Source organism: Natrix helvetica (assembly GCF_964273705.1).
Source record: "Natrix helvetica genome assembly, chromosome: 7".
Lineage (NCBI taxonomy): Eukaryota > Metazoa > Chordata > Lepidosauria > Squamata > Natricidae > Natrix > Natrix helvetica.
In genome coordinates, this window is record NC_138558.1 from 53,786,700 (window position 1) to 53,811,217 (window position 24,518).

The 24,518-nt window shown below is 52.7% G+C and overlaps 1 protein-coding gene across 1 annotated transcript; it reads left to right on the forward strand.

Moving 5' to 3' along the window:
* Positions 1–616: 616 nt before the first annotated feature.
* Positions 617–4,543, forward strand: NKX3-2 (NK3 homeobox 2; the record flags this gene model as incomplete). The annotated part of the gene is made up of 2 exons (XM_081959165.1): positions 617–1,255; positions 3,993–4,543. The coding sequence occupies exons 1-2, from the start codon at positions 763–765 to the stop codon at positions 4,541–4,543; spliced, it is 1,044 nt and encodes a 347-aa protein (XP_081815291.1). The 5' UTR covers positions 617–762.
* Between the last annotated feature and the right edge of the window lie 19,975 nt (positions 4,544–24,518).

Sequence of the window (24,518 nt, forward strand, 5' to 3'; positions counted from 1 at the left end):
GCACTGGCCTTCATAGGTATCAGGTTCTTCCCAAGAACCTAGATCCTAGGAAATTAATGTATTGCTTTGATATGTATGGATCCAAGCATGTGGCCTTTTGCAATTAACAAATGGAAATTTTGTCAGTGCTCAGATTTTCTAATACGGTTCCAGATTTTTTGATATGGCCACCGCCTCAAAGGCTTGGGCAGAAAAAGTCTCTGATTCAGCAACAGCTTTACCTGTCGGTTGCCCCAGATGGGGTTTCAGCTTAACTATCCTAGAAAGGCCGAATATGTATCTCGCTGACTCGGGAGAGGCGTAAAAATGGAGAAGGGATGCCCTCGAAGAATTTCCCTTCCTTCCCTACCAGAAGCTCTTTCTCAGGCAGGAAAACCCTTCGCACGGGAAAGGGTTAAGGCGAGCTCTCCAGAGCCGGAGTCTCCCGCGGGCCGGAAAAGTAGCGTAGCCAATGAACGCGCTGCACGGGACGAGCCCCACCTACGAGGAAAGGCCGGCCCTGGCCTCGGCTCTGGCTCTCCACCGCTGGACTGACAGCTGGGTGGGCTGCAAAAGGCGACCGAAAGCCAGCGACCACGCAGAGGCGCGGTGTGGGTCGGAGTCGGGAGCTGCCTGGCCAGAGGAGCGTCTCAGCAGGTTGGCGACGGCTGGGCTCTTTATGGGAACAGCGCGCAACGGGCCTGGGGGCGCAGAGGGCAGCGTCCAACTGAAGATAGACCTCCCGCTGCTGCCCGAGGCGCCAGCCGAGCAGCCGGCCCAGCCATGGCCCGGCGCAATGCTAGCCTGGCCCCGACGCCTTTTTCCATCCAAGCCCTCCTCACCAAGAAGGAAGTGGGCGCCGTGCGAGTCGTAGCTGCCACCCGTCCCTGCCCGCCGATACTCCTGCCCGGTCCCAAGGGTACATCCGCCTGTTGCTGGCGTCTCTTTGACCCGGAGGCCACAAGTCTGGGCCCGGTGCTCCAGCCGCCCCAGCCGCCCCAGCCGCCAACACTCCAGGAGCAGCAGCGCTCTGACCCCGCGGCTGGCCGGCCACCCATCTGGGACTCGGACTCTGTCCTGAGCGAGGACCACGACGAACAGGAACCTAGCAGCAGAGAGGGCCACGTGCCCGCTGACTCCCGAAGACCCCGAGAGAGGCTGCACGGTCAGGGCAGAGCCCAATCCCACGCGGGAAGAATCAGCACCGAGCAAGGCCACCCTCCTCCGTCCCCGGAAAGCCGTCCCCCGGGCCGAGGCTCGGAGCCGCTGACAACAGGTGAGCCGGGTCCCTTCGGAGCGATCAAGGGAGGACTGTGGAGCGGGACGATGCCGGTGGGAGACAAAGCCAGGTAGGGGGCGAAGTCGTGCTCCTGCTCACCCGGAGATCTCGAGGGTGTGAAGCTCTGATTGGGGAGAGTAGAGGGGACTTCTCTCTTAGAGAGAGCGGACGATCCCGCGCTGCCTTCCGGGAATCCCCCCCAAAACGAAGCGTTCTGGCCAGTGGGTTACCGCTAGAAGGCCACCTTTCGAGGGGCAGCGGCGTCACCTTCGGCCAGGGCTGGCAATCTGGAGTCTCGCCCTGCTCCCCAGTTCTGGGTTTAAAAGGCAGCGCTTGCCGGGCCTGGCAGAAAAAAGCAACTGCAAAGCCATTCTGCCCCAAACCGTTGTTGCTTTCCTACCTGCGGGTCCCTTCGGGAGGAAAGCGTTCTAATCAAGAAAAGGCAGCCGGGAAACGGGTCGCGGAAGCGGAGGGCCGCTCTCCCAGCTGTTCGGCTGGGCCTAAGAAGCGGCCGACTAGGGTGCAAAGAGGGGGAGACTCCAGGCCAGTGGGGGAGCCCGCTTAACCCGCTCGAAGCATGTTGCTAATTGCACCCTCGTCGTCGCTGTCCGAGTTTAGAGAACAGTTCCGAGTTCTGGCTGGCTGCCGTGATTGCGGAGCCCCGAAGACTCATCTCCGACGCAGTGCTGTGGGAGCCGCCGCCTTCCGATGGACAAAGGCCTCGCTGAGCTCGGGAAAGACAGCTCAAACCTAATAGAGGATGTTTCTCTACAGGAAATGGATCGCGTGAAGCCTAATTACTAGGTGCAAAGAAGGGCCCCGTTCTGCTCCACATCCTCTCTCTTTCCAGGCAGAATTCGTTTCTCAGTCGCCGGCCTCGCAGTGGCAAATGCAGCAAACGAGCTTGTCCTTCTCCAGACTAGCTGGATCCCGGGGCGGCTTCAATAAATCCCCCGGGCCTAAAGTGGATCCCGGGGCGGCTTCACTAAGCGGGCGGGAGGTGGGGAGTAGGAGAGTGCCGATTGCTGGGTGGCATCTCCCTGGCAGTTGTTCCGCTTGGGCTGAGCCTGGCGGCGGAGCAAAGACTTATGCGGGGCGGGAGGAAAAGATGCGTCGCCTGCCCTCTTCGACTTTTCTAGGCTGCAGGGAAGAGCTTTCATTTCTGCCCGCCGCTCCATTTGGAGAACCTGACAGAGGGGAACCAAGGATGCGTCCCCAGGGAAGGCCAGCATGTACAAAGAGGAGCGCCAAAGAGGCCCAGAAGCGAAGGGCTCGAACGGAGAAGTTTTTCTACCTTTAGGAATCCGGAGACCAGCACGCAAAGTTGAGCTGCTTTTCTTCTCGCTTTAGTTCGCCTTCCCGCACACCAGAAGGGCCTGATCTTTGAACAAAGCATGCTTCGGTCCACCTGTCGAAACCAAGCCAGGGCGAGACCTGGTTCGCTGGTGGGAGTGACGGGCCTTGTCGGTTCCGGCAAATGAACCTGAGGCAAGAACACTTAGAAGGGTGATTTCTAGCTTACTTTCTACAGCTCCTGCCTCTAAAGGCTCGACTGCCGCTCGGCTGAGATCCTCTGAGCCCGGGGTGAGATTTTGAAGCAAAAAGATGCCTGGGAAATGGGAAGTACGGGATCTAGTTTGAAACCCGTTGGATTTAAGTTACGAACTGCGGCTTATTGGAAAATGGCGGGACAGACTGGAGCTTTGCGGCTCCGCTAACAGAGGATGCGCTCCTGCAGCGTTTGCGAGGAGAGTTTGACTGCTGGGATATTAAGAAATGTCAATTTTCGAATTGTGGTGGAGGCTCTTCTTTTCGTTGTTCCTTTGTGGCGCTTCGCTCTCCCCCTTCCCCACCCCTTAACTGGACAGGCTGGCTGGCGCCCTGATTTAGCAGAGGGATTGTGGCGCTCCTTCCTTGACACGGCCTCCCCTCAGCCCCACAGCAGTCCGCAAGGCGGCTGACAAAAAGGATGCGCGTACAGGCAGGTCATATGAGGAAGGATAAAGGCTGCCTTGAGGGCAGCAGCAATCCCTGCGGTCCCGAGCAAATGTTGGCTGGATCAAACGCAGTGCTTCTTCCCAATTTCTAAGACAGTGTCTCCAAGTCTGTCTTGGGGTCATTCCCTTTCAGGGCAACTCGTGGGTGCTCCTCTCATCCAAAGTGCAACCTTCTGCCCCCTCCCTTCTTTACCAAAAAGGAGAGGAAGCAAAATAAAGAGTTTGAAGGGCTCCGACCTGGCCTTGTGTTTACCCTGAGACAGACAAAATTCCATCCCATGCGGGTCTCTTTCCCGTTCAACATCCTTTGTTTTACACGTGTAATCCATGCAACTGTTGGCCTCTGCTTTTAAAGGGCTTAGATATGCGTGTGGCTGCGCGGGAGAAGCCCAAGAAAAACAGTGAAGGCACTGAACCCGGTGGGACATCCGTCAAAAACCCCTAGGACAGTAGAGAAGCGATGACAACCACCGGCCCCAGCGCCTTGCCTGGATTCGGCGCCTCCACCGGAGGAAGGAGGTTTGCTTTAGGGGCAGGAGAACATGTAGGCCCAATGCTGCTTCAGGATGGGGCAGAATGGGAAGCCGGCAAGGGGCCCTCCGGCCGAGTCTCTCTGCTCCCAGTGGAGAAACCGAGGTGGAGGGGAAGCCGGGGAGGTGGGGCGCGTGGCTGAAGGGGCGCCCCCAAATTCCGACGCCTCCTGTCCTGACTCTGTCTGTCTTCTTTTCCCTCCTCAGGAGGCGGCAGCCACCCTGAAGAGGAAGACGAGGAGGAGGAGGACGAAGCCAAACACGGCCACCAGGGCTCCAAAGCCCTCTCCGAGGAGGACGAGGCAATGTCAGCGGGCGTCCCGGCCCCAGTGGCACCCTCGACGGCGTCCCAGAAACCGCGCAAAAAGCGCTCGCGGGCGGCCTTTTCCCACGCGCAGGTCTTCGAGCTGGAGAGGCGCTTCAACCACCAGCGCTACCTCTCTGGGCCCGAGCGCGCCGATTTGGCTGCCTCGCTCAAGCTCACCGAGACGCAGGTGAAAATCTGGTTCCAGAACCGGCGCTACAAGACGAAGCGGCGCCAGCTGACCGCGGACCTCCTGTCCGCCGCGCCGGCGGCCAAGAAAGTGGCGGTCAAAGTGCTTGTTCGTGATGATCAGAGGCAATATCACCCGAACGAGATGGTCCGGCCGCCTTCCCTCTTTTCCTTCCAGCCCTCTTACTATTACCCTTATTATTGCCTGCCGGGTTGGGCCCTTTCTGCTTGTGCCGCCGCCGCCGCCGCCGGGGGCATCAAATGAGGGTCGGGTCCCGGCCGCTCCAGAGCATGAAGGGAGGGAGGGTAGGGAGAGGAGAAACAAGGCAAGGAAGGCCGGGAAGAGCAGTAGGAGAAAACTCGGGAGCCGATCTTTTCTTCCAACAGCTTCTGCTCTTCTGGCGCTGCCTCCACCATCCTCCTTTCTCTGTTCAAAACTGTCCAAACGCCGCCGGAGCAGAGTCAATCCCCTCCTGCCGGCCTCGCTGAACAATCGAAAGGTTTTTTTTTTTTTTTCCGGGAAAACCAAGCGGGCCGTTCTCCTGTCCAGCGCCTGGGAGGCAATCGGAAAGTGCCGAAACAAGCGCGCTCAGTCTAATCAAACAGACCACCTTTCCGTCCAACTCTAACGCGGCTGTATAGGAGAGTTTCCTCCCAGCTTCCTGGCTGACTTTCTCGCAGTTATGGGGCGCAGTTTGGGAAACAATTATGATTCTAGCACTTTTTGATTGTATTAAAATCGTTGTGATTATAATTATTTTTATATTTACTATGAATTTAATACTCGGGCTTTTGAATGGAAAAAGAAACAGTTATGGTGGGAATGTTGAGGCCATTCGGTGCCTTTTTTCCCCCTTCTCCGATTTCGCAGTAAATGCCGCCCCCTCTTTCTAGGTGGAAAGTTGCAAACAACAATGACAATTTACTTCCACTGAATTGTGAATATTTGTCAGTCCATCCCTTCCTTGTACTATCCCCGTAATTTATAAAAATCAGTTTAACTTTTGGCAATTGCTTTGTTTCTTAATTCTAAAACTGCGCTTGGTTTGAACACTCCCGGACTGTTTGGAGAGTTTGGTTTCCGCCAGAAAAACTTACATTTCAAGCCGCGTTCATGGGACTACTTGATCCCTCGCTGGTCGCCTCACTCTTACAGGGGTTCCTTCTCTTTTATTTGGCGACTACGGGCATTTGGGTCGCCATCCAAATATCAATCTGTCTTTGTTCTAAAAATAAATGGGCCAATTGCAAGGCACCTCGCAAACCTTCTACAGTTTCCCTGGCTATTGACTGCGACCCGAAGGTTATGTCTACCTCGAGGCTTGGATTTAAATCTGAAACCCGTAACTGGATTGTTGACCCAATTTAAGGAGGGCTCATAGTTAAAAGTCTTCAACAATCACCCTTTCTCTCCGCAGTTTCCAACCAAAGATTTATTCTCGGTTGTACTGACGTTTATTGTAACAAAATCAAAATAAGGGGTTTGTTTTTATTTCTGATGAAATAAGTAGGCAAGAGTAAACAGTGGGGGGGGGGGGAGGCGAAGTAAAACAGCAGTTTGGCACTTGCTGGAGGAATGGTGATTCTTCTGAAGAAAAGATATTTAATAAGGGAAGTTTAGACATTGTTGGAAGAAATATATTCACAAATCCAGAAAAATAAGAAATAGTGAATGGAGAACCAGTCCAAAGCAATGTTCTTAGGATGTGTGGGAGCCTCTTGGTAGATGGTAAGTGAAAATGATGGATTAAATAGCCTCTCTGTCCACGAATTGGGGTGTGTTGTAGGCTGTACTGTATCAAAAATGGGAGGGGAAGACAAAAAGGCAAGCTAAGCCATGTGGGAGGATGTGTAGCACCTGTGGGAATAGTGTGAAACCAAGTGGCTGCCTCGATTTTCCTTCTAAAAAGCTTCTGGGACACCTGCTTTAGTTGCCTGGAAGGCTTTGAGCAGCTCAGGGCTCATGGGATTCAGGATTCCCCCCCCCCCCTTCAGTCACCAGGACCACCAGACAAAACTTGGCTCCAGTTCCTGTATAACTTCACTTGGATTTAGAGTAGGAGAGAAAGGTCTAGAGCCTGCAAGAGTAGCCAGGAAATCCTGCTTTTGAGCACAGGTAAAACCAAAGAAATGAGTCTGGATTCAGGAAGCTAATAAGGCAAATAGCTTTATTTACACAAGATTCTGAATTAAGTCGTGGCTAAAGGGATTTCCTGCTACCCTTATGGCCCTATGGGTGGATCATCTGAGGATCTGGCTAAAGATGGTATTGTGTGTCCTCTGTACACTCCCAAATGTCAGGGTCTTCTGAAGGGAGCAAAAGCTTTGGAGAGCTGTTGTGTCAAGATATTATCATCACAACCCTGGTAGGTGGAGGCTGAAGTGGGGAAGACCTACTATCTTCTCTTGGCGCAAATTGGAATCTTCTGAAAACCTTGCATAGGTAGCCAGTTTTCCTTCTTCCTTCCATTTGTAGATTTCATTTTTCAATTAATTGTTCTTTCCACTCTCAGGAAGACTGTAACATTTCATGCAGCTAGCATGGGGATTTTTTAACCCCGAAAAGTGCATTCTAGATATAACCACTCAAAGGACCAAACTCATTTCAAATGCATTAACAAATTTGGAATGGACAGCTGGGCAAAGTTGGAAGAAGCACTTTTCCTGACTGACCACCGCTTTAAACTCCGGGCAAAGTACCAACTCACTCCTTTCTGACTTCGGGCTAGAGAATCTTCCTCATCCTTTTTCTCTCCTTTCCTCAAAGATGTACTTCAATTCCTTCACTAATAGCCTATAAATCATTGGTAGCAGAAACTCTGTCCAGTTTAGAATTATGTTTTTGGTTCTCATCAAATTAGTTGGAGCAGATTTACTAAGATCCATATGTTAGCAAATAGCAACAACATTCTTTGTGCAGTTGTTCATTCTATCAGATTTACCATTTGCCTTGGAATAAACTCCCTAGGATACAGTTGTCCTCTAAATGCACAGAAGAAATTCATCTACTAGGGTTTTCAGTTAAGAAAAGGCAACCTTTAGTTGCCCTTTAGTTTCCCCATGGGGAAAATCAATTAAAAATAGTAAAATAAATAATTTCAAAATAATAAAAGAATCACATGGCACTTTTCTTTGTTATACTTCCTTCCCATATCCTGAAAAGGCAGCAATAGGAGGTGTCCTTAAGATGCACAATTCTTTAAGGGTGCAAAGCAGCAGGTCTCCTCCAGTGTAAGGCTTTTCATTTCGGCCTCAAAATATGCTGGCCCATTTCATATGGTGCTTTCGGATCCTTGATCCTGGGATCTGGAGCTTATTTGGGAAAGATTGGCCTTGTTGTGAGTCGCAGGAAAGCAGTCAGTGCCAGATGCCAGGAATAAAGTCTCCTAAAAACCAGACTTCGGAGGGGGTGCATGGGAAATTTGGGGAGTGTCTGGGACTGAAAAGGAGCCTTAGAAACAGCTTTGTAGGCATTATCTCTGAAATGACTCTCTTTCCCCCATTAGAATTTTTGAATGTCCAAGGGCAACCCAATGGAGCTGGGTCTTGCTAAGCTGGAGGGGGGGGGGCAGAAGGCATCCCTAGCACACCTAAAAATAGAACGAGCCTAATTCTAACAAGGCTGGCCAATTCAGAGTTCTTGAGAATTCTGTGGTCTTCCATCCCACCCACCCCCAAAAGGAGGTAGCTATCATTGCTATTCCATTCCCCCTTTATTTAGCTACACCTACCTGAGGGAGGGAGGCAGAGGACATCCCCAGCACACCTAAAAATAGAACGAGCCTAATTCTACCAGGACTAAGGTGCCCTAAGCAAGGCTGGCCAATTCAGAATTCTTGACAATTCTGTGGTCTTCCATCCCCCCCCCCAAAGGGGGTAGCTATCATTGCTGTTCCATTCCCCCTTTCTTTAGCTGCACCTACCTGAGGGAAGAACAGGGTCTGGCAGCCCCTTTTTCATCTCCCCATCACCACCATATTTGCACGAGTGAGGCAGATTTAAGTCTCCTTTCATTGCACAAGGGTAAAAACCGAGCTTCTCCCAGATTCTAACATCAAATAGAAGAGCCTCAAAACTGCAATCGGTATTGTCCTGAAGTCAGAGGTCTGCAGAGCCTGGGAACCAGGGCTCACCATCGGGAAGAGCGCGCTACTTGCCGACAAAATTGACAATCGCTTCAATGAAAATAGTCTCTCGTTAAACTTCGGCTGGAGAGATCCATCCTGCCGGCAAAAAGGCAAGGAGGGAAATGACCAAGAGGAATCCACAAGCTCCCAGGCCATCAAAATCCCTGTGAACGTGGGGTCTCCTTTTGGTCAAGACAGCCGAATTGGGGTGAAAGAGGAGGGCGGCTCGTCTTCCTTCGAGGAAAACGTCGTAAGATATTTCCCGGAGCCGATGGTCCCAAGGCCAAGGCTGCCGGATGTAGGGTCAGGAAAGCAGCAAGGACCATCTATCGCTTCCCCCAGATGTTCCCTCTGAGGGCATATTCGATCCTCGGCTCAGTTCAAGTGATCTACCGTAGCTGATAGTCTCCGAAAGTAACCCCTCCAAAAGCAGACTAATTTTGAACCGCCTGGACTGCGACGCAGGCTACTCCTTGGAGACAGAGACGTTGCCCTGTTGGATGGGCAGAACGCCCGCTCTGGGATTGGCAATGGCCAAAAGTTTCTATGATACCTCTCTGAGGTCATGGCAGGAAGAGGAGAGGGAATGGGTGGAAAAATTCCTTCAAAAGAACTGCTGCTCCCAACTAGCCCGCAGAGGCCCGGGCAGCCTCACGCTTCAGTCGTCTGCGGGCAGGGAGAGGCAGGGGCCCGATGACTCCGCATTGATAACCACGAGTACTTCTGCCCCTTCATTCCCTGGCTAGCGTTGGCGGAGGAAAGAGACCATCAGACAGATCCCGAGAATTCGGAAGCATCGTTTGTCTTGCAGGTCAACTGAAACATGCAAACAAATAGATCAACAATTAAACAGAAAACAAACATCATTGCAGGAATGGCTCGATGAGGCCTTGTAGGATGGCTATGTGCTGGAAAATCCTTTTATGCTTTTTGCACGGCTAGGGATAGAGAAAAAAAAGTGGATGGTGGAAGGCGGTGAGTTTCTCTGCCTTTTGGACCTGACCTATTATTCTCAGAGTCAAAGAAAGGGACATTAAAGGGGATACGCACTTTTTCTATTCGAACTGATTCATCAATGATGAATCTTTGTGCAAAAAGACAAGCACTTTCTGGCAGGAATAGTCAATGCGGCTTTCCCCCCTGGTTTAACCCCACCCTGTCAAGAGACTCTTCTCCCTTCAAAGCAAAAGCCTCTGAGCACTTGCAGAGCGCTCTTCCAATCCCATTTCAGGATCAGTTCATAAAGTTGTGGCTTTCAGAGCCCATAAAGGGAGGCTAAGCAGATGAAGCATTGGGTCACTTTAAATAAGAGCGATTTAGCCAGACCTTTTCCGACTCTTGTTCGTTCGGCTTCTCCTTGACAGACGTGGGATTCTCCTTCGCTGTATTAATAATATTTCTTTAACTTGGCTTGATTTAAAAACAAAAACGAGTTCGCTCAATAGAATCGCTGGATTCTAAGGGCAAGAGGAGGTAAAGTGATGGTGTAAAAGCTTTACTTTGATTCTCGCAACCAGTGAGCGATTCGGCTTAACCCCAGGCAGGAAGGTCGACCTAAGAGAAGCCTTTTCTGCTGAGAAGAGATTTCGGGTCAGCCTTTATTTCTTATATCGCTCGAAATCTTTTAATTGGACCAGTTCGGAATTTCTTACAGCCTGTAGTTTCTCTGCCTGCACTTTGCTTCTGCCCCATCCTGGGCACTGTGCAAACAAACAAACAAACAAACAAACAAACAAACAAACAAACAAACAATAAACTAACAAACAAACAAGCCACCCAATTCCAGTGCGTTGAGTTTTTCCTGGAGACTTCTGAGGAGCAGAAGTCTTCTGCAACCGCGCTCGCTCAGCGGCTGCGTTCGGCTACGGCTAAGTTAGGGTTTGGGTCGGTGTGTCGACAAGCTTATGGGTCAATGTGTGGTACAGGCGCAAAAAAATAATAATCTGAAAACGTTCCACTAATTCCGGGGAGTTACTGGCACTGTTAAATCATCTTTTTCCGCAGGCACGCCCAGGGTGCTAGGGAAGGCTTTCCGCAGCTACCTCGCCACACAGTTGGGATAAAGATGGCTCGAAAGCGCCCTGAGACACTTTTCCAGAGCTTTAGGCCGGCCGTTTATTCCGGTCGCCCTTCAGCTCTGCAGAAGTCCGGCAAGAGAGATTTCAAGCATCTGCCCCAAAGCTTTCGGCGCCATAAGCCCTGAACTGCGTTGCATCAAGCCACAAAGAAAGGGTTCCCCACTTGTGACCTTCGGGAACTGCTCTGGAAATGGGCGCGCGAATTTCACCGCTCGGCATTCGACCCAGCAGAAATTATTTTTGCTTTGATGCGCGGTCGCAGAGGGTGCGACTACTTGAGCTGAAGGTAGGAAGGAGCTTTCGGGCGCCTGGAAAAGCCAAAAGTACCGCTTCCGAACTTCAGCCTCTTCTTTGCAGTATTTTAAGGGTCGAGCCTTGGGCGCTTTGATGTCTGCCAGGATAGAATCCCTGCCCGTGGTGACAGTGGGGAACCCGGTATCTTTGCTACTCAGATTCAAAAGTAGTCCCGACGGATCTTGCCGAAGGAAGAGCCGGCTTAGCTTGCAGCAAGGAAACAGCTTTGGGCCAAGCCAAGCCGACCTGATTCGCATTTTCTCTGAGTGAGGATGCTAGTCAGCTGCTGGTTAAGCTCCTCTTGTCTTGTGAAGACAAAAACACGGCCACAGCCGAACAAATTTCCAAGACGGTCCTTTCCTTGTCAGCATCGTGGATGCAAAAACCCTTCAAATATTAGGACACACAGTGGGAAAGGCGCCTTTCAAGAAGCAAACTTTTAACGTTTTGCACTTTTCTCCTCCTCCCTCCACTGTCTCAAGTTGTTGCCCATCTGGAAAACACTCTTCGCTTAGTATTTTCAGTACGTGGGCTCATCGATTTAGGCTGCTTGCCTTTTGTAATCTGTTTCAGGAACAGTTGTATCAAAGCCGAAGCTTCAAAGAAGCGATGATTAAAATATCCAGCGTCCTTCGCCCTCGCCTCGAGGCTGCTGGGCGTTTCCTCCAAACCATCAGGCCCAAGGACCCTGAAAAACGATCCCAGGGCTCTCTTCCTATCCGCATCTAACAGCCTTGGAGAGTAGAAAGTTGCCGGGCGTTTTAGCTAAAAGCTGTTCCCTCTCCTCCTCGACAGCTGACAGTTCAGTTAGGCTGCCTTTCCCGCCAGATCTATGGCCTGGTTGGCCCACAAAGGGGGTCGTTTGTTTCCCCAGAATCCGGTGGTGATTGTCCTCCTGATCTTCCTGGAGCTTCAGGACCGTCTGTTGCCAGGTTATATTCCCAAGGATGGCATCAAAGCAGTAGATGGGAATAAGCCTTTCTGAAGGTAGATTTGAACCACGGCATGGAGACTAGGAAACTTAGTTGCGCTTGTCACCATCCTTTTTTGTATGTTTCTGAGAGCAGCTGGATTTGCCCCAGCAGCTCGACCAATAATCGGGGAATAATCCAAGAATAATCTCTACTGTGCAGGACTGAAGGGGGATGACTTTTTCAGAGCATCTGCCATGAAAGAGACAATGCTATTGGGCCAATAGTCACGGTATGGGTATCCAGCTCTTGAGAGGCTCGCCGTTTGAGACCGCCAGAAGTTACTGCTATGCACAATGCAATGTTATGTGCGTCTACTCAGAAGTAATGTCTCCACTGATTAATGGAAAAGGTGATTAATTACAGGAAGGCACAGCCGCTGATTTCAGTCCTACATCTGATCGATGGTGCTGAAAGGCTTCAATGGAAACTGACTCAAGGATCTTAACTGACTTTTCAAAGACGGGGTAAAATAGGTATCTGAATCCATGCCATCTGCCTCTCCAAACCCCATTAATCAACTGGGGCTTGTTCTGCCCCAATAGTCAGAATTTCCGGGTTCATAGAACTACGACCACGGCGGGGTGGGCCCAAAGCAAGTGGGAAGGGAGGCGCAGCGGAGACTAGGGCAAAGACTGAGGTTCAAACCCTCGTCCTAAATTATCTAAGTTATCTCTCATGAGGTTGTTGCAGTGAGATCCTGAAGACAGACTAGGAATGATTACTTCCAGTAATTATTGTATTCTTTGCCAGTGCCGAAGCCTCTTTTCCCTACAGGAAAGCAGCTCGCGGGACTAGGGCACCTCTCTGTGCATGGCGGGGCGTGGTTTCGAAGTTAGGATGGTGCTAGAAACGCCGTCCTCGGCCCTCTCGCCCATCAAGGCGGAGATACCCTTCCCCCAGGACACCCGGCGCTTTCCTGGCATTGGATTTCGCCCGTCAAGGCCAATTTGCACCTCCGGCTTCTCCGACGCGCCTTGACAACCATAATGAGGCTAATCATTCCGGCTATTTTCCTGGCCGCCCAGACCTGTTCCAATTGTTGTGACAGCTCGCGTTTCAGGCCCGCTAATGATGGACAATTACCGGCTCTAATTCGAGACACCGCCGCCGCCGCCGATGAACGCCGAAAGCGGGGCGCCTGCTTAGGGAAAATGCGCTGATTCAGGATGCCTTTGGCCCCCAAACTGAGCCCCCTCTGTGTGAGGCCCCTCTTCCCCCAAGAAAGACCTCCTGAAAAGCGGGGGCTTTCCCCAGGGGGATAGCCGCGTTCACACAACCGGCTCAGGCGGGTGCAAACTTTTCCCGCCAAGGCAGCGTCCTCCGTTGAACCGGCCCGGCGGGTCGCCTGATTCCCGAGGCGGATTTCTCAGGTGTCCGTGAATGCCCAACCGCGGAGACCTGGATCGTCTCTGCCAGACGCCGGGGAGTCGCGAGGAGGAGTGAGAGCCTCGCCTCTTCTTCCCTCCGTTATCTTTTCTCTCCGGGGAGGAAAGCCAGGGAAACCCCCTGAGCCAAGCCAATACTTGAAAAGCGAAAGGGGGCGGCGGTCTTTGCCAAGTCGGCGTGAAGCAGCAGGCGAGGCCGCCGCACAGTCTTGAAGGTTGGGCCAGATCTGAGACTGGCTTCGGCAAGGCCCGCCGCGGTCAGAAAGAGACGGCTGCAGTAGCTTCGGTTGCCACTGGATGACCAGTGTTAATGGCCCCAAAAGTTCAGTGTTCCGCCAGTCTCCGTATGCCCACCGCGGCTTTGGGCAAGTGCGAGTCCCCGTCCCCCCCTCACCAGATTAGGGAAGATTGAGCGGCGGGAGCGACTGCTTGCCCCGTGAGTAACCCGTCCTGCCCGGCGAGCCCTGCGGAGGGCCCTTGTAGGAGGAACCGCTGCTCCTGGGAGCCGTTCGCCCCTCTAGCGCCGGGTTTCCCCAAGAAAAATCGCCTAGGTCGGGGAAACCAATGGTTAAGGGGTCTCCTAGAACTCTTGGCAAAAAGCGAGCGAGCGAGCAGGGGGAGGCAGCGGGTCGGTGGGCCGCTGCGAGATGGAACTCGGTGTGACAGACAGGGGACGGAACGATCCTTGAAGGCTCTCCAAGGAGTGCTCCCTCCCGCTGGGACGGGCCTTTTCCAAAAAATGAGCAAGGGGGGGGAGCTTCTGTTGCCGATGTACATCTTCTCGCCTGCCTGGATGAACTAGAAGAGGGGGAGGCCTGCTTCCCCTCTTCTAGTTCATCCAGGCCCCCGGAGATCCCGGCCCTGATAGAAATCAGCTTGCAGGACTGTTGGGCCATTCCGACCTCGAAGCGGAGTGACGCGCTGCTTAAAGCCCACTGCTTCCCGACTCGCAGAGGGCCATTCCTTCCCTCCACCTCTCAGGGCCCCGACAGGAGAGGATCTCTCCTGCTTTACGCTGGTGCCCTTTGCGCGCTGCAGGAAGAGGAGATCGCGGGGAGGAGGCCAGCGGAACACTGAACTTTTGGGGCCATTAACTAACAAGATGCCCAGTCGGGGCAGAGGTCAGACAAACTGACCTCGTTGTGTGGATGCCAATGCTACCAGTTGATTGTCACGAAGGTTCTGGAAGAAGCTTCTTGGATGAAAAGCTAAACGTTTTCAAGGGAAAACAAAGTATAGTTGCCTTTTGAAAAAAAAAAAAGCACCTTTGGGACAATAATGACCTGGATGACTGAGAATCTCCCATTGCAGGAACTCAGCCCACCTATCTCTACATCCTCCATAATCAGACCTCTCTAGGATGTCTACGGACTGATCGAGCTCCCTTCCCGCTCTTCAGAACGGAACCTGCATAACTCTCTATGCAGACGAGTGTCAATTAAGCGTAACGGGTCCCCGTTCCAAATCACTGCAGTCACGTCAGAGTATTTGCCTCCTGAGTCTCTTGGCCGCGCGAAAGAAGGAGCAGCTCGAGCCCGATTTGGGTCCGGGAAGAAGGAGGTGAAGCGCCTCGCTCGGCCTTGGCTGGTTTCTTCCCGTCAAACGCGGCCGGGATGGTTACGATCACCCTAAACTTGATTTTAAAAAGGAAGGAAGAAATAACTGGGCCGAGTAATCAATAAAGCCTCTATCCCATTGCAGCTGGGGTTTTTTTTTGTTCGACCATCCCCTGGAGGAAAAGAGCCTATGCGGAGGGGGTGGGAGAGAGAAGGCTGATCTTAATCACGCAGGGTCTATTTTGCCGTCTGAGTCCTAGAGGACGTGGGGAAGCGAGCCTGACCTTTTTTTCTTTCCTTGAGCGCCACTTTTGAGTACCCTCCCCAAAACGCAGCTCCTCTTCCGGGCCCAAAAGCAAGAGGGCTCGAAAAACGCTACATTGTAAAAGTTACAATGTCTGAGCAGTCGCCCAGGCTCAGTTCCCTAGGGACTTGACAGTGACATCCTCACCACTCGCTTCCCCCACTTGTTGAAAGAGTTCATTTTCTGGGTCAGCACGTTGCACCGATCAGAGGCGTTGAATTCACATGGCACATTAATTGCACCAAGACATAACCCAGAAAAATGAATTATCTCGGTAAGCGGAGTAAGCGAGTGGTGAGAATGTCGCTGCCAAATCCGCGGGCAAGTTGCGCCGAGAAAAGGAGGCAGCCGCTGCGCTTGCACGCTCCTCGCGGGCCGCTCGGCCTTAGCCGAGCCTCGCCAAGCACCTGCAAGCTCCCAAAGGCGGCCCCGTGTCGCCCTGTGCAATGAAGGCTGGAGGAGAGGCTCGGGGCCGAGTGTCCCCTCTCCAGCCGTCTCCATCGCTGCCGCCCTCTCAGGGAAACCCAACTGTTTTCCGGGAAGCGTCGGGCCGAGGCTGGAGCTACACTAAGAGCGACCGGGGATCAGTGCCTCTCTTCGCCGGGCAGCGAGCAACGCTCTTGCTGTAAATGCCGGGCAGCAAGAAGCCATAACCGCCGCCGTCAGTTCCCTATCCTGGTCGCCTTCTGCGCGACAACGGCAGGACCACATAGCCTCACTCTTCCTCGGCCAGTAGCTTTGCTCGGGGCGGGCGGCCTGGCGGACCCCACGGAGTACCCTTGGCAGCGCGCCTGGCAAGGCGACCCGGAATGTTTCTCTAGGGGGCTCCTGGTATTTCCTCGGACTCTCAAGTTCTTGCTTTCCAGGGTGCGGCTGAGATAAGCCATTAGTCCCATTGCACTAAGACATGACTTGTTTGCCTAAGCCCTCGGATGATCAGTAAACTTTGGTTAATGTTTGCTCAGAGTGATTATACTCAGGTTATATACTAGTTGACACACTGTATTAAATAAACCACGGCTTAATGTGTTGCATTAGGATTTAGGTATACTAAAATGTTTTGCTTAGCAGTGGTTTATGTTATGTCATGTGTTCGGTGAACCAGATACAAAAAGGCCACCGAGGTAAAAAATATTTACCTGGAAGTAGATCACATCTCAAGGCAGTGCATTGCAGATACTCTGGTGGGAGTGAAGATGAGGAATCTTTCCACAGAAAGACAGGTGCTGATTGCAGAAGAGGTAAGGGTGAAATGATGAGTAGTTTAGCAGGGTAGATAGCTGTTGATCCTACCTCAATAATGCAGGATGCCCAGAAGTCTGATACCAAAGGAAGATTATGATATCTCTTTTTCTATCTTTGGGCACTAGAAAAATAGGACACCTTGCCTTTACTTAGTAGCAGTAATGTTTCTGTCCCTTGAATACTACAAGGCACTGTGGAATGCTGAGCAAGGTTTCTGAGGCTGGAGATGCCTTTGCAAGTTCCTGTCCCTTTGGTGGCTCTCTTCTGGGATGATGAGTCCTGCTGTACCTTGAAAGTAGTGGTGAAATTCATTTTTTTTTAAAACTACTGGTTCTGTGGGCTCAGCTTGGTGGGAATGTCAGGGGAAGGATATTACAAAATCTCCATTCCCACCCCACTCTGGGGCCAGCCAGAGATGGTATTTGCCGGTTCTCTGAACTACTCAAAATTTCCGCTACCGATTCTCCACAACCTGTCAGAACCTGCTGAATTTCACACCTGCTTGAAAGGCCATATACAAAAATAGTCTTGGAAGAGGGGGGGTGAGTGGAGAGGGCATTGATCTGTTTTTCAATTGAACTGTACAGCTTACACAGTATGTTATATTAAAGATGGGAAGAATTCTGAAGTGATGTACAGTGCCATGCAAAAATGTTAGGCACTTGTACAAAAATGCTGTAGATTAAAAATGCTTTCAGAAATAAAAATATTAATAGTTTATTTTTAATTAACAAAATGGAAAGTAAATAAGAGAAATCCAAATCAAATCAATATTTGGTGTCACCACCCTTCCACCTTCAAAGCAGCATCAATTCTTACACACGAAGTCAGAGATTTTGTAGGATTAGAGTCAGGTGTATGATTAACCATTATACCAAGCAGGTGGTAATGATCATCAATTTCATCTGTAGGTTGAAACATAGTCAACTGAAACATAAATACCTGTATAGGGGGCTTAAAATTGAGTGAGGAATAGCTAAACTTTGCTCTAAAGTGAGATTGTGGAAGTTAAGTTTCATGTCACAGATCATACACCATGACCAAACAGCACAGGAACAAGGTCTTTGCCAGGCAAAGATTTCAAAGTAGACTGGCGTTTCAAGACATGCTGTTCAAGCTCTTTTGAAGAAGCACAAAGAAATGGGCAGCATTGAAGACTGTAGACAGAGGGGTCAGCCAAGGAAAAATAATGCAGCAGATGAAAGACACATCATGTGTACTTCCCTTTGACATAAGATGTCCACTACTGCTATCAGCACAGAACTGGGGGAAACCAGTGGGACCCAGGTTCACCCATCTACTGTCCAGAGAAGTCTGGCCAGAAGTGGCCATACCTCTGATGTGGAAACAATACTAAGTGACTCGGCTATGTGCAAAAACAGGAACTGGGGTGCAGAAAAATGGTAGGAGGTGCTCAGGACTGATGAGTCAAAATCTGAAATATTTGGCTGTAGCAGGAGGAAGTTTGTTCGTCACATTTGGGGCTGCATCTCTACAAATGGAGGTGAAGATTTGGTCAGGATCAATGGTGTCCTCAATGCTGAGAAATACAGGCAGATACTTATCATGCCATACCATGAGAGCAGTTTGAAACTGTGGAACTGGCATCTAACTTAGCTGTCTGGCAGCGTGCATTTCAGCGGCAAAACGTTCAGGGCCATCTCTGAACTCTTAGGCATCCCATTGGTGGAGTGAGCAAGCAGCAGCTGTTTGAAACTCAGCTGTTCCAGTATGGTGGAGACCGGCTGGAAGTGACTTGCCCCTCAGACACAAAGAGAGGTTCTACAGTGGAATTCAAAGAAGTCACATTCATTGCTCATGAGGATTTGTAAAAGAAGAAAGACTTGGAGGGAATTGTGGCCAATGGAGGGACAGTGGGCATAACAATCGGGGCTGCTTAAGAGGAGAGTTAAGAGCCGGGGAAATGTGCAAGGTCTGCTCCTAGGGTATCAGCCTTGGCAGGGGGCTTGAGTGGGACCTGGGTCGAGAGGTTTTGTGTAAGTGGTCCCCTTCTGAGTGGTGAGAGGGACCAGTTGGGACAGTGTGGTTGTTGCAAGGGGGTAGGGGTTGGAGAGGGGGTGTTCTCGGTGTTGATAGCTTTTGCTATAACACCATGGGGACTCCCTCCCTCATCCCTGTCTGGGAGTATGAATGTGAATGATTGGAGAGGGGCGCCAGAGCCCTTGGCTCTTCAAGGAAGCAGGGTGGGAGGGAAGAGGAAACATTTATCTTGGGGAACATAGGGTAGGATCACAGTGGTGACAGGCAGGAGATGCTATGGGGGGCAGAGGGCAGGCCATTACAGGGGAAGATACCCCCAATGTGAAATATTGGTGGTGTGTTCTGGCTCCCCGAATTCATTCCCAGTCCTTGGACAGCATACCCCATGCCCCCATTCTGAATGCCAGGTCAGTTAGTAATATAGATCCTCTTGTTTAAGATCTTATTGAGGCACGAGCTGACCTGGAGTGTATTACTGAGACCTGGCTGACTCCAGAAAGGGTGTATGTCTAGGTGGTTTTCAGGTTTGGCACTAGCCAAGACACCAGTGCATGGGAGGTGGGATGGCAGTGATTATCAGAGTGTCTCTTTTGGCTCTCAGGGGCCTTGCTCCACAAGGCTCTGGTTGTGAGATCCTTTTTCTGAAATTAGGCTCATGGGATAAGATGGGATCGTTGCTAGTATACCATCCTCCCTGTTGTGTAGCAAACTCCCTGCCTGAGCTGCTGGAGGCCCTGTTAGGCTGGCAGTAGAGTTCCCAAGACTTATGGTTCTGGGGAACTTCAATCTGCCATCTCTGCGTGTAGCCTCAGAAGCAGCCCAACTCAGGAGAGTGGTCACGCACCAGATTTAATCTTCTTGTCAGAACAATGGCAATATAACCTGGTGGGGAAATTAAGATTATCTCCCTTGTCATGATCAGATCACGCCCTGGTGTCCATCCTTGAGTGTTCTGACCCCCTCCTCTTGTATACCAAGACACTCCGACACAAAGTCTCTTCAAAGATGCTTATTGACATACAGGTTCCACCTTGGCAGCAATCCAGACTGCCAAGGTCAAGATAGCACTCTGGGCAGCAATCCAGCTACAGCGACACCCCTTGGCAGCAATCCAGCTACCAAGCTCCAGATAATCACCTTAGCAGCCAAGGTCCAGGGAACAGATTGACAGTAATCCAGGTAAAATCTTTAGCAGCAATCCAGCCTGCCAAAGTACGACACAGATCTGAGCTTCTCCAACTCCAATGATCAGTTGATTCCTGCAAAGGGTGTGTCCACAAGCAGTCCCTTTATAGTCTGGAGAGGAGTCTAATGATCAGCAGCTGAGAGCCATTATCTCCGGTAATTGCTCAATTGCTCCTTACGCCGGGTAGCACGTCGGTAACGAGCATCTAATAGCTCACTGCTGTCTGACTCACTGTCCTGTGACTCCTCTCCACTGCTCCAAGGCATGACATCAGGAGCCCCCTTCCTTTGGCTTTCACCACTGCTCCATGCCTCAGGCGCCCCCTGGTGGCCAACCAGCCTCTCTGCGCCCTGCTCAGCGTCGGAACCCTGTCCAGGGTCCCCCACCTCCTCTTGAGCCGACTCAGAGGACACCTCGCTGTCGGAGTCTGGTGGCAGCGGCACCGGCACCGGCTGGGCCACAACACTATCCCTCACCGCAGGGCCCTTCCCCCGGGCCTGACGCTCGGGATGCGGTCGGGAGGGAAAACGTCCATGATAGGCCCGCACCAAAGCTGGAGCATGCACAGCCGTCGCATCGGTCCAGGTCCCACCGTCCGAGTCCTCGTCCGCCCAGTCGACCAAATACTGGAACCGACCCTTGAGCCATCTCGAGTCACGGATCCGGGTCACTCTGTGCGATGGCCGTGCGTGCACGTCAGGCGACGACGGCAGGGGCGAAGAGGGACGTCGGAGAGGACAATCCGACCGTTCAGGGATCAGGAGCGAGCGATGGAACACCGGGTGTACTCGCATCGAGCGCGGGAGGGTCAGGCGATAGGCCACCGGATTGATAACGGCCTCCACAGGGAACGGCCCCAGATACCGGTGGTCCAACTTCCTCGTAGGCCGGTGGGACGGAAGATGCCGCGTGGACAACCACACGCGATCACCCACGACCAATTCCGGCACAGCACGGCGAGACCTGTCCGCCACCCGCTTGTAATCCTCCTTCGCCTGATTCACGTAGCGGCGCACCATCTGGTGAACCGCCTGAAGCTCAGAGAGGAAATCCTGCGCTGCGGGGACCGGAGAGTCCACGGGGGTGAGAGGGAAAAAACGAGGGTGGTACCCGACGTTCGCCATGAAAGGCGTCGTCCGTGTGGAGGAGTGCTGCGAGTTGTTGAACGCAAACTCCGCCACGGCGAGGTACTCCGCCCAATTGTTCTGCTGCTGGTTCACGAAGCAGCGCAGATATTGTTCCAGAATCCCAATCACCCTCTCCGTCCCTCCATCGGTTTCGGGATGGTGCGCCGAGGACAGACAAACTTGAACGTCAAGAGCGGCCATCAGCCCTTTCCAGAACTGGGCCGTGAATTGTGTACCACGATCGGAGACGACCCGGTCAGGTAGGCCGTGCAGCCGGAACACGTGCTGGATGAACATGCGGGCGGTGGCGCGGGCTGTCGGCAATCTCCGGCAGGGGATGAAATGCGCCATCTTGGTGAGCATGTCCACCACCACTAGGACCGTAGTGAAACCGGACGACGGAGGCAGTTCCGTCAAGAAGTCCATGGACACGGCTCCCCAGGGTCTGTCCGGGGTCGGCAATGGCTGTAGCAAGCCTGGAGGAGCTCCCGTCGCTGATTTGGCCTGTCGACACTGCACACATGATGTGACGTACGTCTGCACATCGTGTCGCAGGCGAGGCCACCAAAACGTACGGGAAACCAGGTGCAAAGTTTTGAACAGGCCAAAGTGTCCCGCTGCCGGAGTGTCATGACAGTGGGAGAGAACCAATCCACGGAGCGGTCCTGCAGGCACGTAGAGCCGATCCCGATACCTCAAAAGGTCCTCGTCAAAGGTCCACGGGGATGTCGGCCCTACCTCTGCCCGCCGTTGTTCCACCCACTCGTCGTTTCGCTGCGCATTCCGTATCAACGACCGTAAATCCACGGGTTCCTGGATTGCAGCGAAGGACTCGACGGGTAGGACCGTCCGGGGGGGCAGGGAGTCAGCAGGGTCTGAGTACTCCGGCTTTCTAGATAGGGCATCCGCCCTCTGGTTCAAGGCACTGGGGATATACGTGACCTTGAAGTGGAACCGGGCAAAAAACAGAGACCACCGGATCTGGCGCTGATTGAGCTTCCGGGCTGTTGTCAAAAACTCCAGATTCCGATGGTCTGTCCGGACTTCGACCTGATGCCTGGCCCCCTCCAGGTGATGTCGCCAGGCTTCGAACGCCGCCTTGATAGCCAGCAACTCCTTCTCCCAGATGGTATAATTGCGCTCGGAAGGATTGAGTTTCCGAGAGTAATAGGCGCAAGGGAAAAGGGTGCCATCAGGGGCGTGAGCCTGCAATAACACCGCCCCCACCGCGATGTCGGACGCATCCGCCTCGACTACAAAGGGGCGATGGGGATCAGGGTGTTTCAAGATCGGCTCCTTTGTAAAAGCGCGCTTCAAGGCCACGAACGCTTGTTGTTCCGTGGACCCCCAGTGAAACGGCACTTTCTTTTGCAGGAGCCGAGTGAGGGGCGCGGTCAAGAAAGCAAAGCCGGGGATGAAGGACCGGTAGTAGTTGGCAAACCCGAGGAGTCTCTGAACGTCTTTCATCCGTCGAGGAGATTGCCAACTTCGTAATGCCTCCACCTTGCCTGGCTCCATCGCAATTCCTTCAGGGGAAATACAGTGCCCCAGGAACTCGATGGTGGTCTGCCAGAACTGACACTTCTCCAGCTTGGCAAACAAGCGATGCTTTCGAAGGCGCTGCAAGACCTGACGCAAGTGCTGTTGATGATCCTTCCGGGACGTAGAGTAGATCAAGATGTCGTCCAGGTAGATGACGACAAACTGATCCAAAAGGTCCCGAAAGATATCGTTCATAAAATGTTGGAAGACAGCTGGGGCATTGGTCAACCCGAACGGCATGACCGTATACTCAAAATGTCCATATCGGGTGCCAAAGGCTGTCTTCCATTCGTCCCCCGCCCTGACTCGAACCAGATTGTAAGCTCCACGTAAGTCCAGTTTGGTAAACACCACGGCCTCCCGGAGCCGCTCCAACAACTCGGGAATCAGAGGCAACGGGTAGCGATTACGGATCGTGATGGCGTTCAAGCGCCGGTAATCGCAACAAAGTCTTAGATCCCCGGTCTTCTTTTTGACGAACAAAACCGGGGCAGACAAGGGCGAAGACGAAGGCCGGATAAAACCCCGGGCAAGGTTCTTGTCAAGGAAGCCCCGCAATGCGGCCAACTCCGGTTCAGACATGGAGTATAGGCGGCCCGTCGGGAGTTTCGCATCAGGTACCAGGTCAATGGGACAGTCGTAAGGCCGGTGCGGTGGCAGTTGATCCGCCTCCTGCTCGCTAAACACGTCCGCGAACTCCGCTAAATCCGGCGGCACTGTCACCTCGGCCGAACTGGGCACCTGAGCCGCGCAAACATGACGGGTATGGTCCACGCATTGCAAGGACGGGAACGAAATGCGGTTCTGCGACCAGTAGATCTGGGGATCGTGCGCCCGCAGCCAAGCCAAGCCCAACACCACGGGGAAATGCAGACCCGAAGCCACGTAAAATTGAATGGCCTCCTCATGCTCCCCGAGGATCAGGCACAAAGGCTGCGTGGCGTTCTTGATGGGCCCAGACAGAAGCACCCGGCCGTCAATGGTCTCCACTCGCATCGGAGGGTCTACCGGGCACAGAGGGACGTGATATTTAGTGACAAACGCTGCATCCATAAAATTCGTGGTAGCCCCGGAATCGACCAAGGCATGGGCTGGTATTCCCTGCGGACTACCCGACAAGAGAATGTGCGCTGCAAGAATCAGATGTCGTGGAGGCCCCTCCGCCTCTGTTCCGGCCTGTGCCCGACCCGAAGTCTCCCTCAGATTGGGCCCCGCCCGTTTCCCGACACGTTGCTGAGGGGAGGCCGCAGTCCGCACAGGCCCCCTACCCTTTTTGGGGCAAACCAAAGCCAAGTGTCCAAAATCCCCACAGTAGAAACACAACCCCCCTGCACGCCGTCTGTCCATCTCCGTGCGCAACAAGCGGGGTTTGGCGGCACCCAACTCCATGGGCTCCTCCGTGCAACTGCAGTCTCGTGAGGGACCGGCACCCTACTGGTCTCCTGGGACACGCGGCAAGGCCTCCGCCTCTGCAGCCGGGCGTCTATCCGGAGGCACAAATGAACCAACGCGTCGAACGTTGGAGGCCTGTCCACCCTCACAAGCTCGTCCTGCAGGCCATCTGATAGGCCGTCCTGGAAAGTGTCCATAAGGGCTGGCTCATTCCAAGCAGAGTCCTGACTAAGCAGCCGGAATTCGCTGACATAATCCTGCAAAGAACCACGCCCCTGGTGCAACTCTTTCAGGAGTCTGGTGGCTGTTTCCCCCTTAATGGGATCTTCAAACATCAGCCGGAGATGGTTACAAAAACCCTGAAAATCGTCCAGCAGGGGGCTCGGTTGGGAGAGCAATGGAGTGGCCCACCTCGCTGCTGTGCCTGAGAGCAAGCTGATGATAAATCCCACCTTCGTCCGGTCAGTGGGAAAGTCCTCCGCTCTCAAGCTGATAAACAGCTGGCATTGGCCCAGGAACGCTGCAAACATTGCTTGTTTGCCATCAAACTTGTCTGGTGTAGCCACTGGACATTTCCTCCTTGGCTGGAGGGGGTTTGCAAGCCCCTGGAGCTGAGAGACCTGACCAGCCAGCAAAGCAATCAGTTGAGCCAACTGGGCCATCTCAGCTTGTAGTTGCTCCATTGCAACTTAATGGAGTTTTGTTTGGGGCAGGAATCAATCTGTTCTGACCCCCTCCTCTTGTATACCAAGACACTCCGACACAAAGTCTCTTCAAAGATGTTTATTGACATACAGGTTCCACCTTGGCAGCAATCCAGACTGCCAAGGTCAAGATAGCACTCTGGGCAGCAATCCAGCTACAGCGACACCCCTTGGCAGCAATCCAGCTACCAAGCTCCAGATAATCACCTTAGCAGCCAAGGTCCAGGGAACAGATTGACAGTAATCCAGGTAAAATCTTTAGCAGCAATCCAGCCTGCCAAAGTACGACACAGATCTGAGCTTCTCCAACTCCAATGATCAGTTG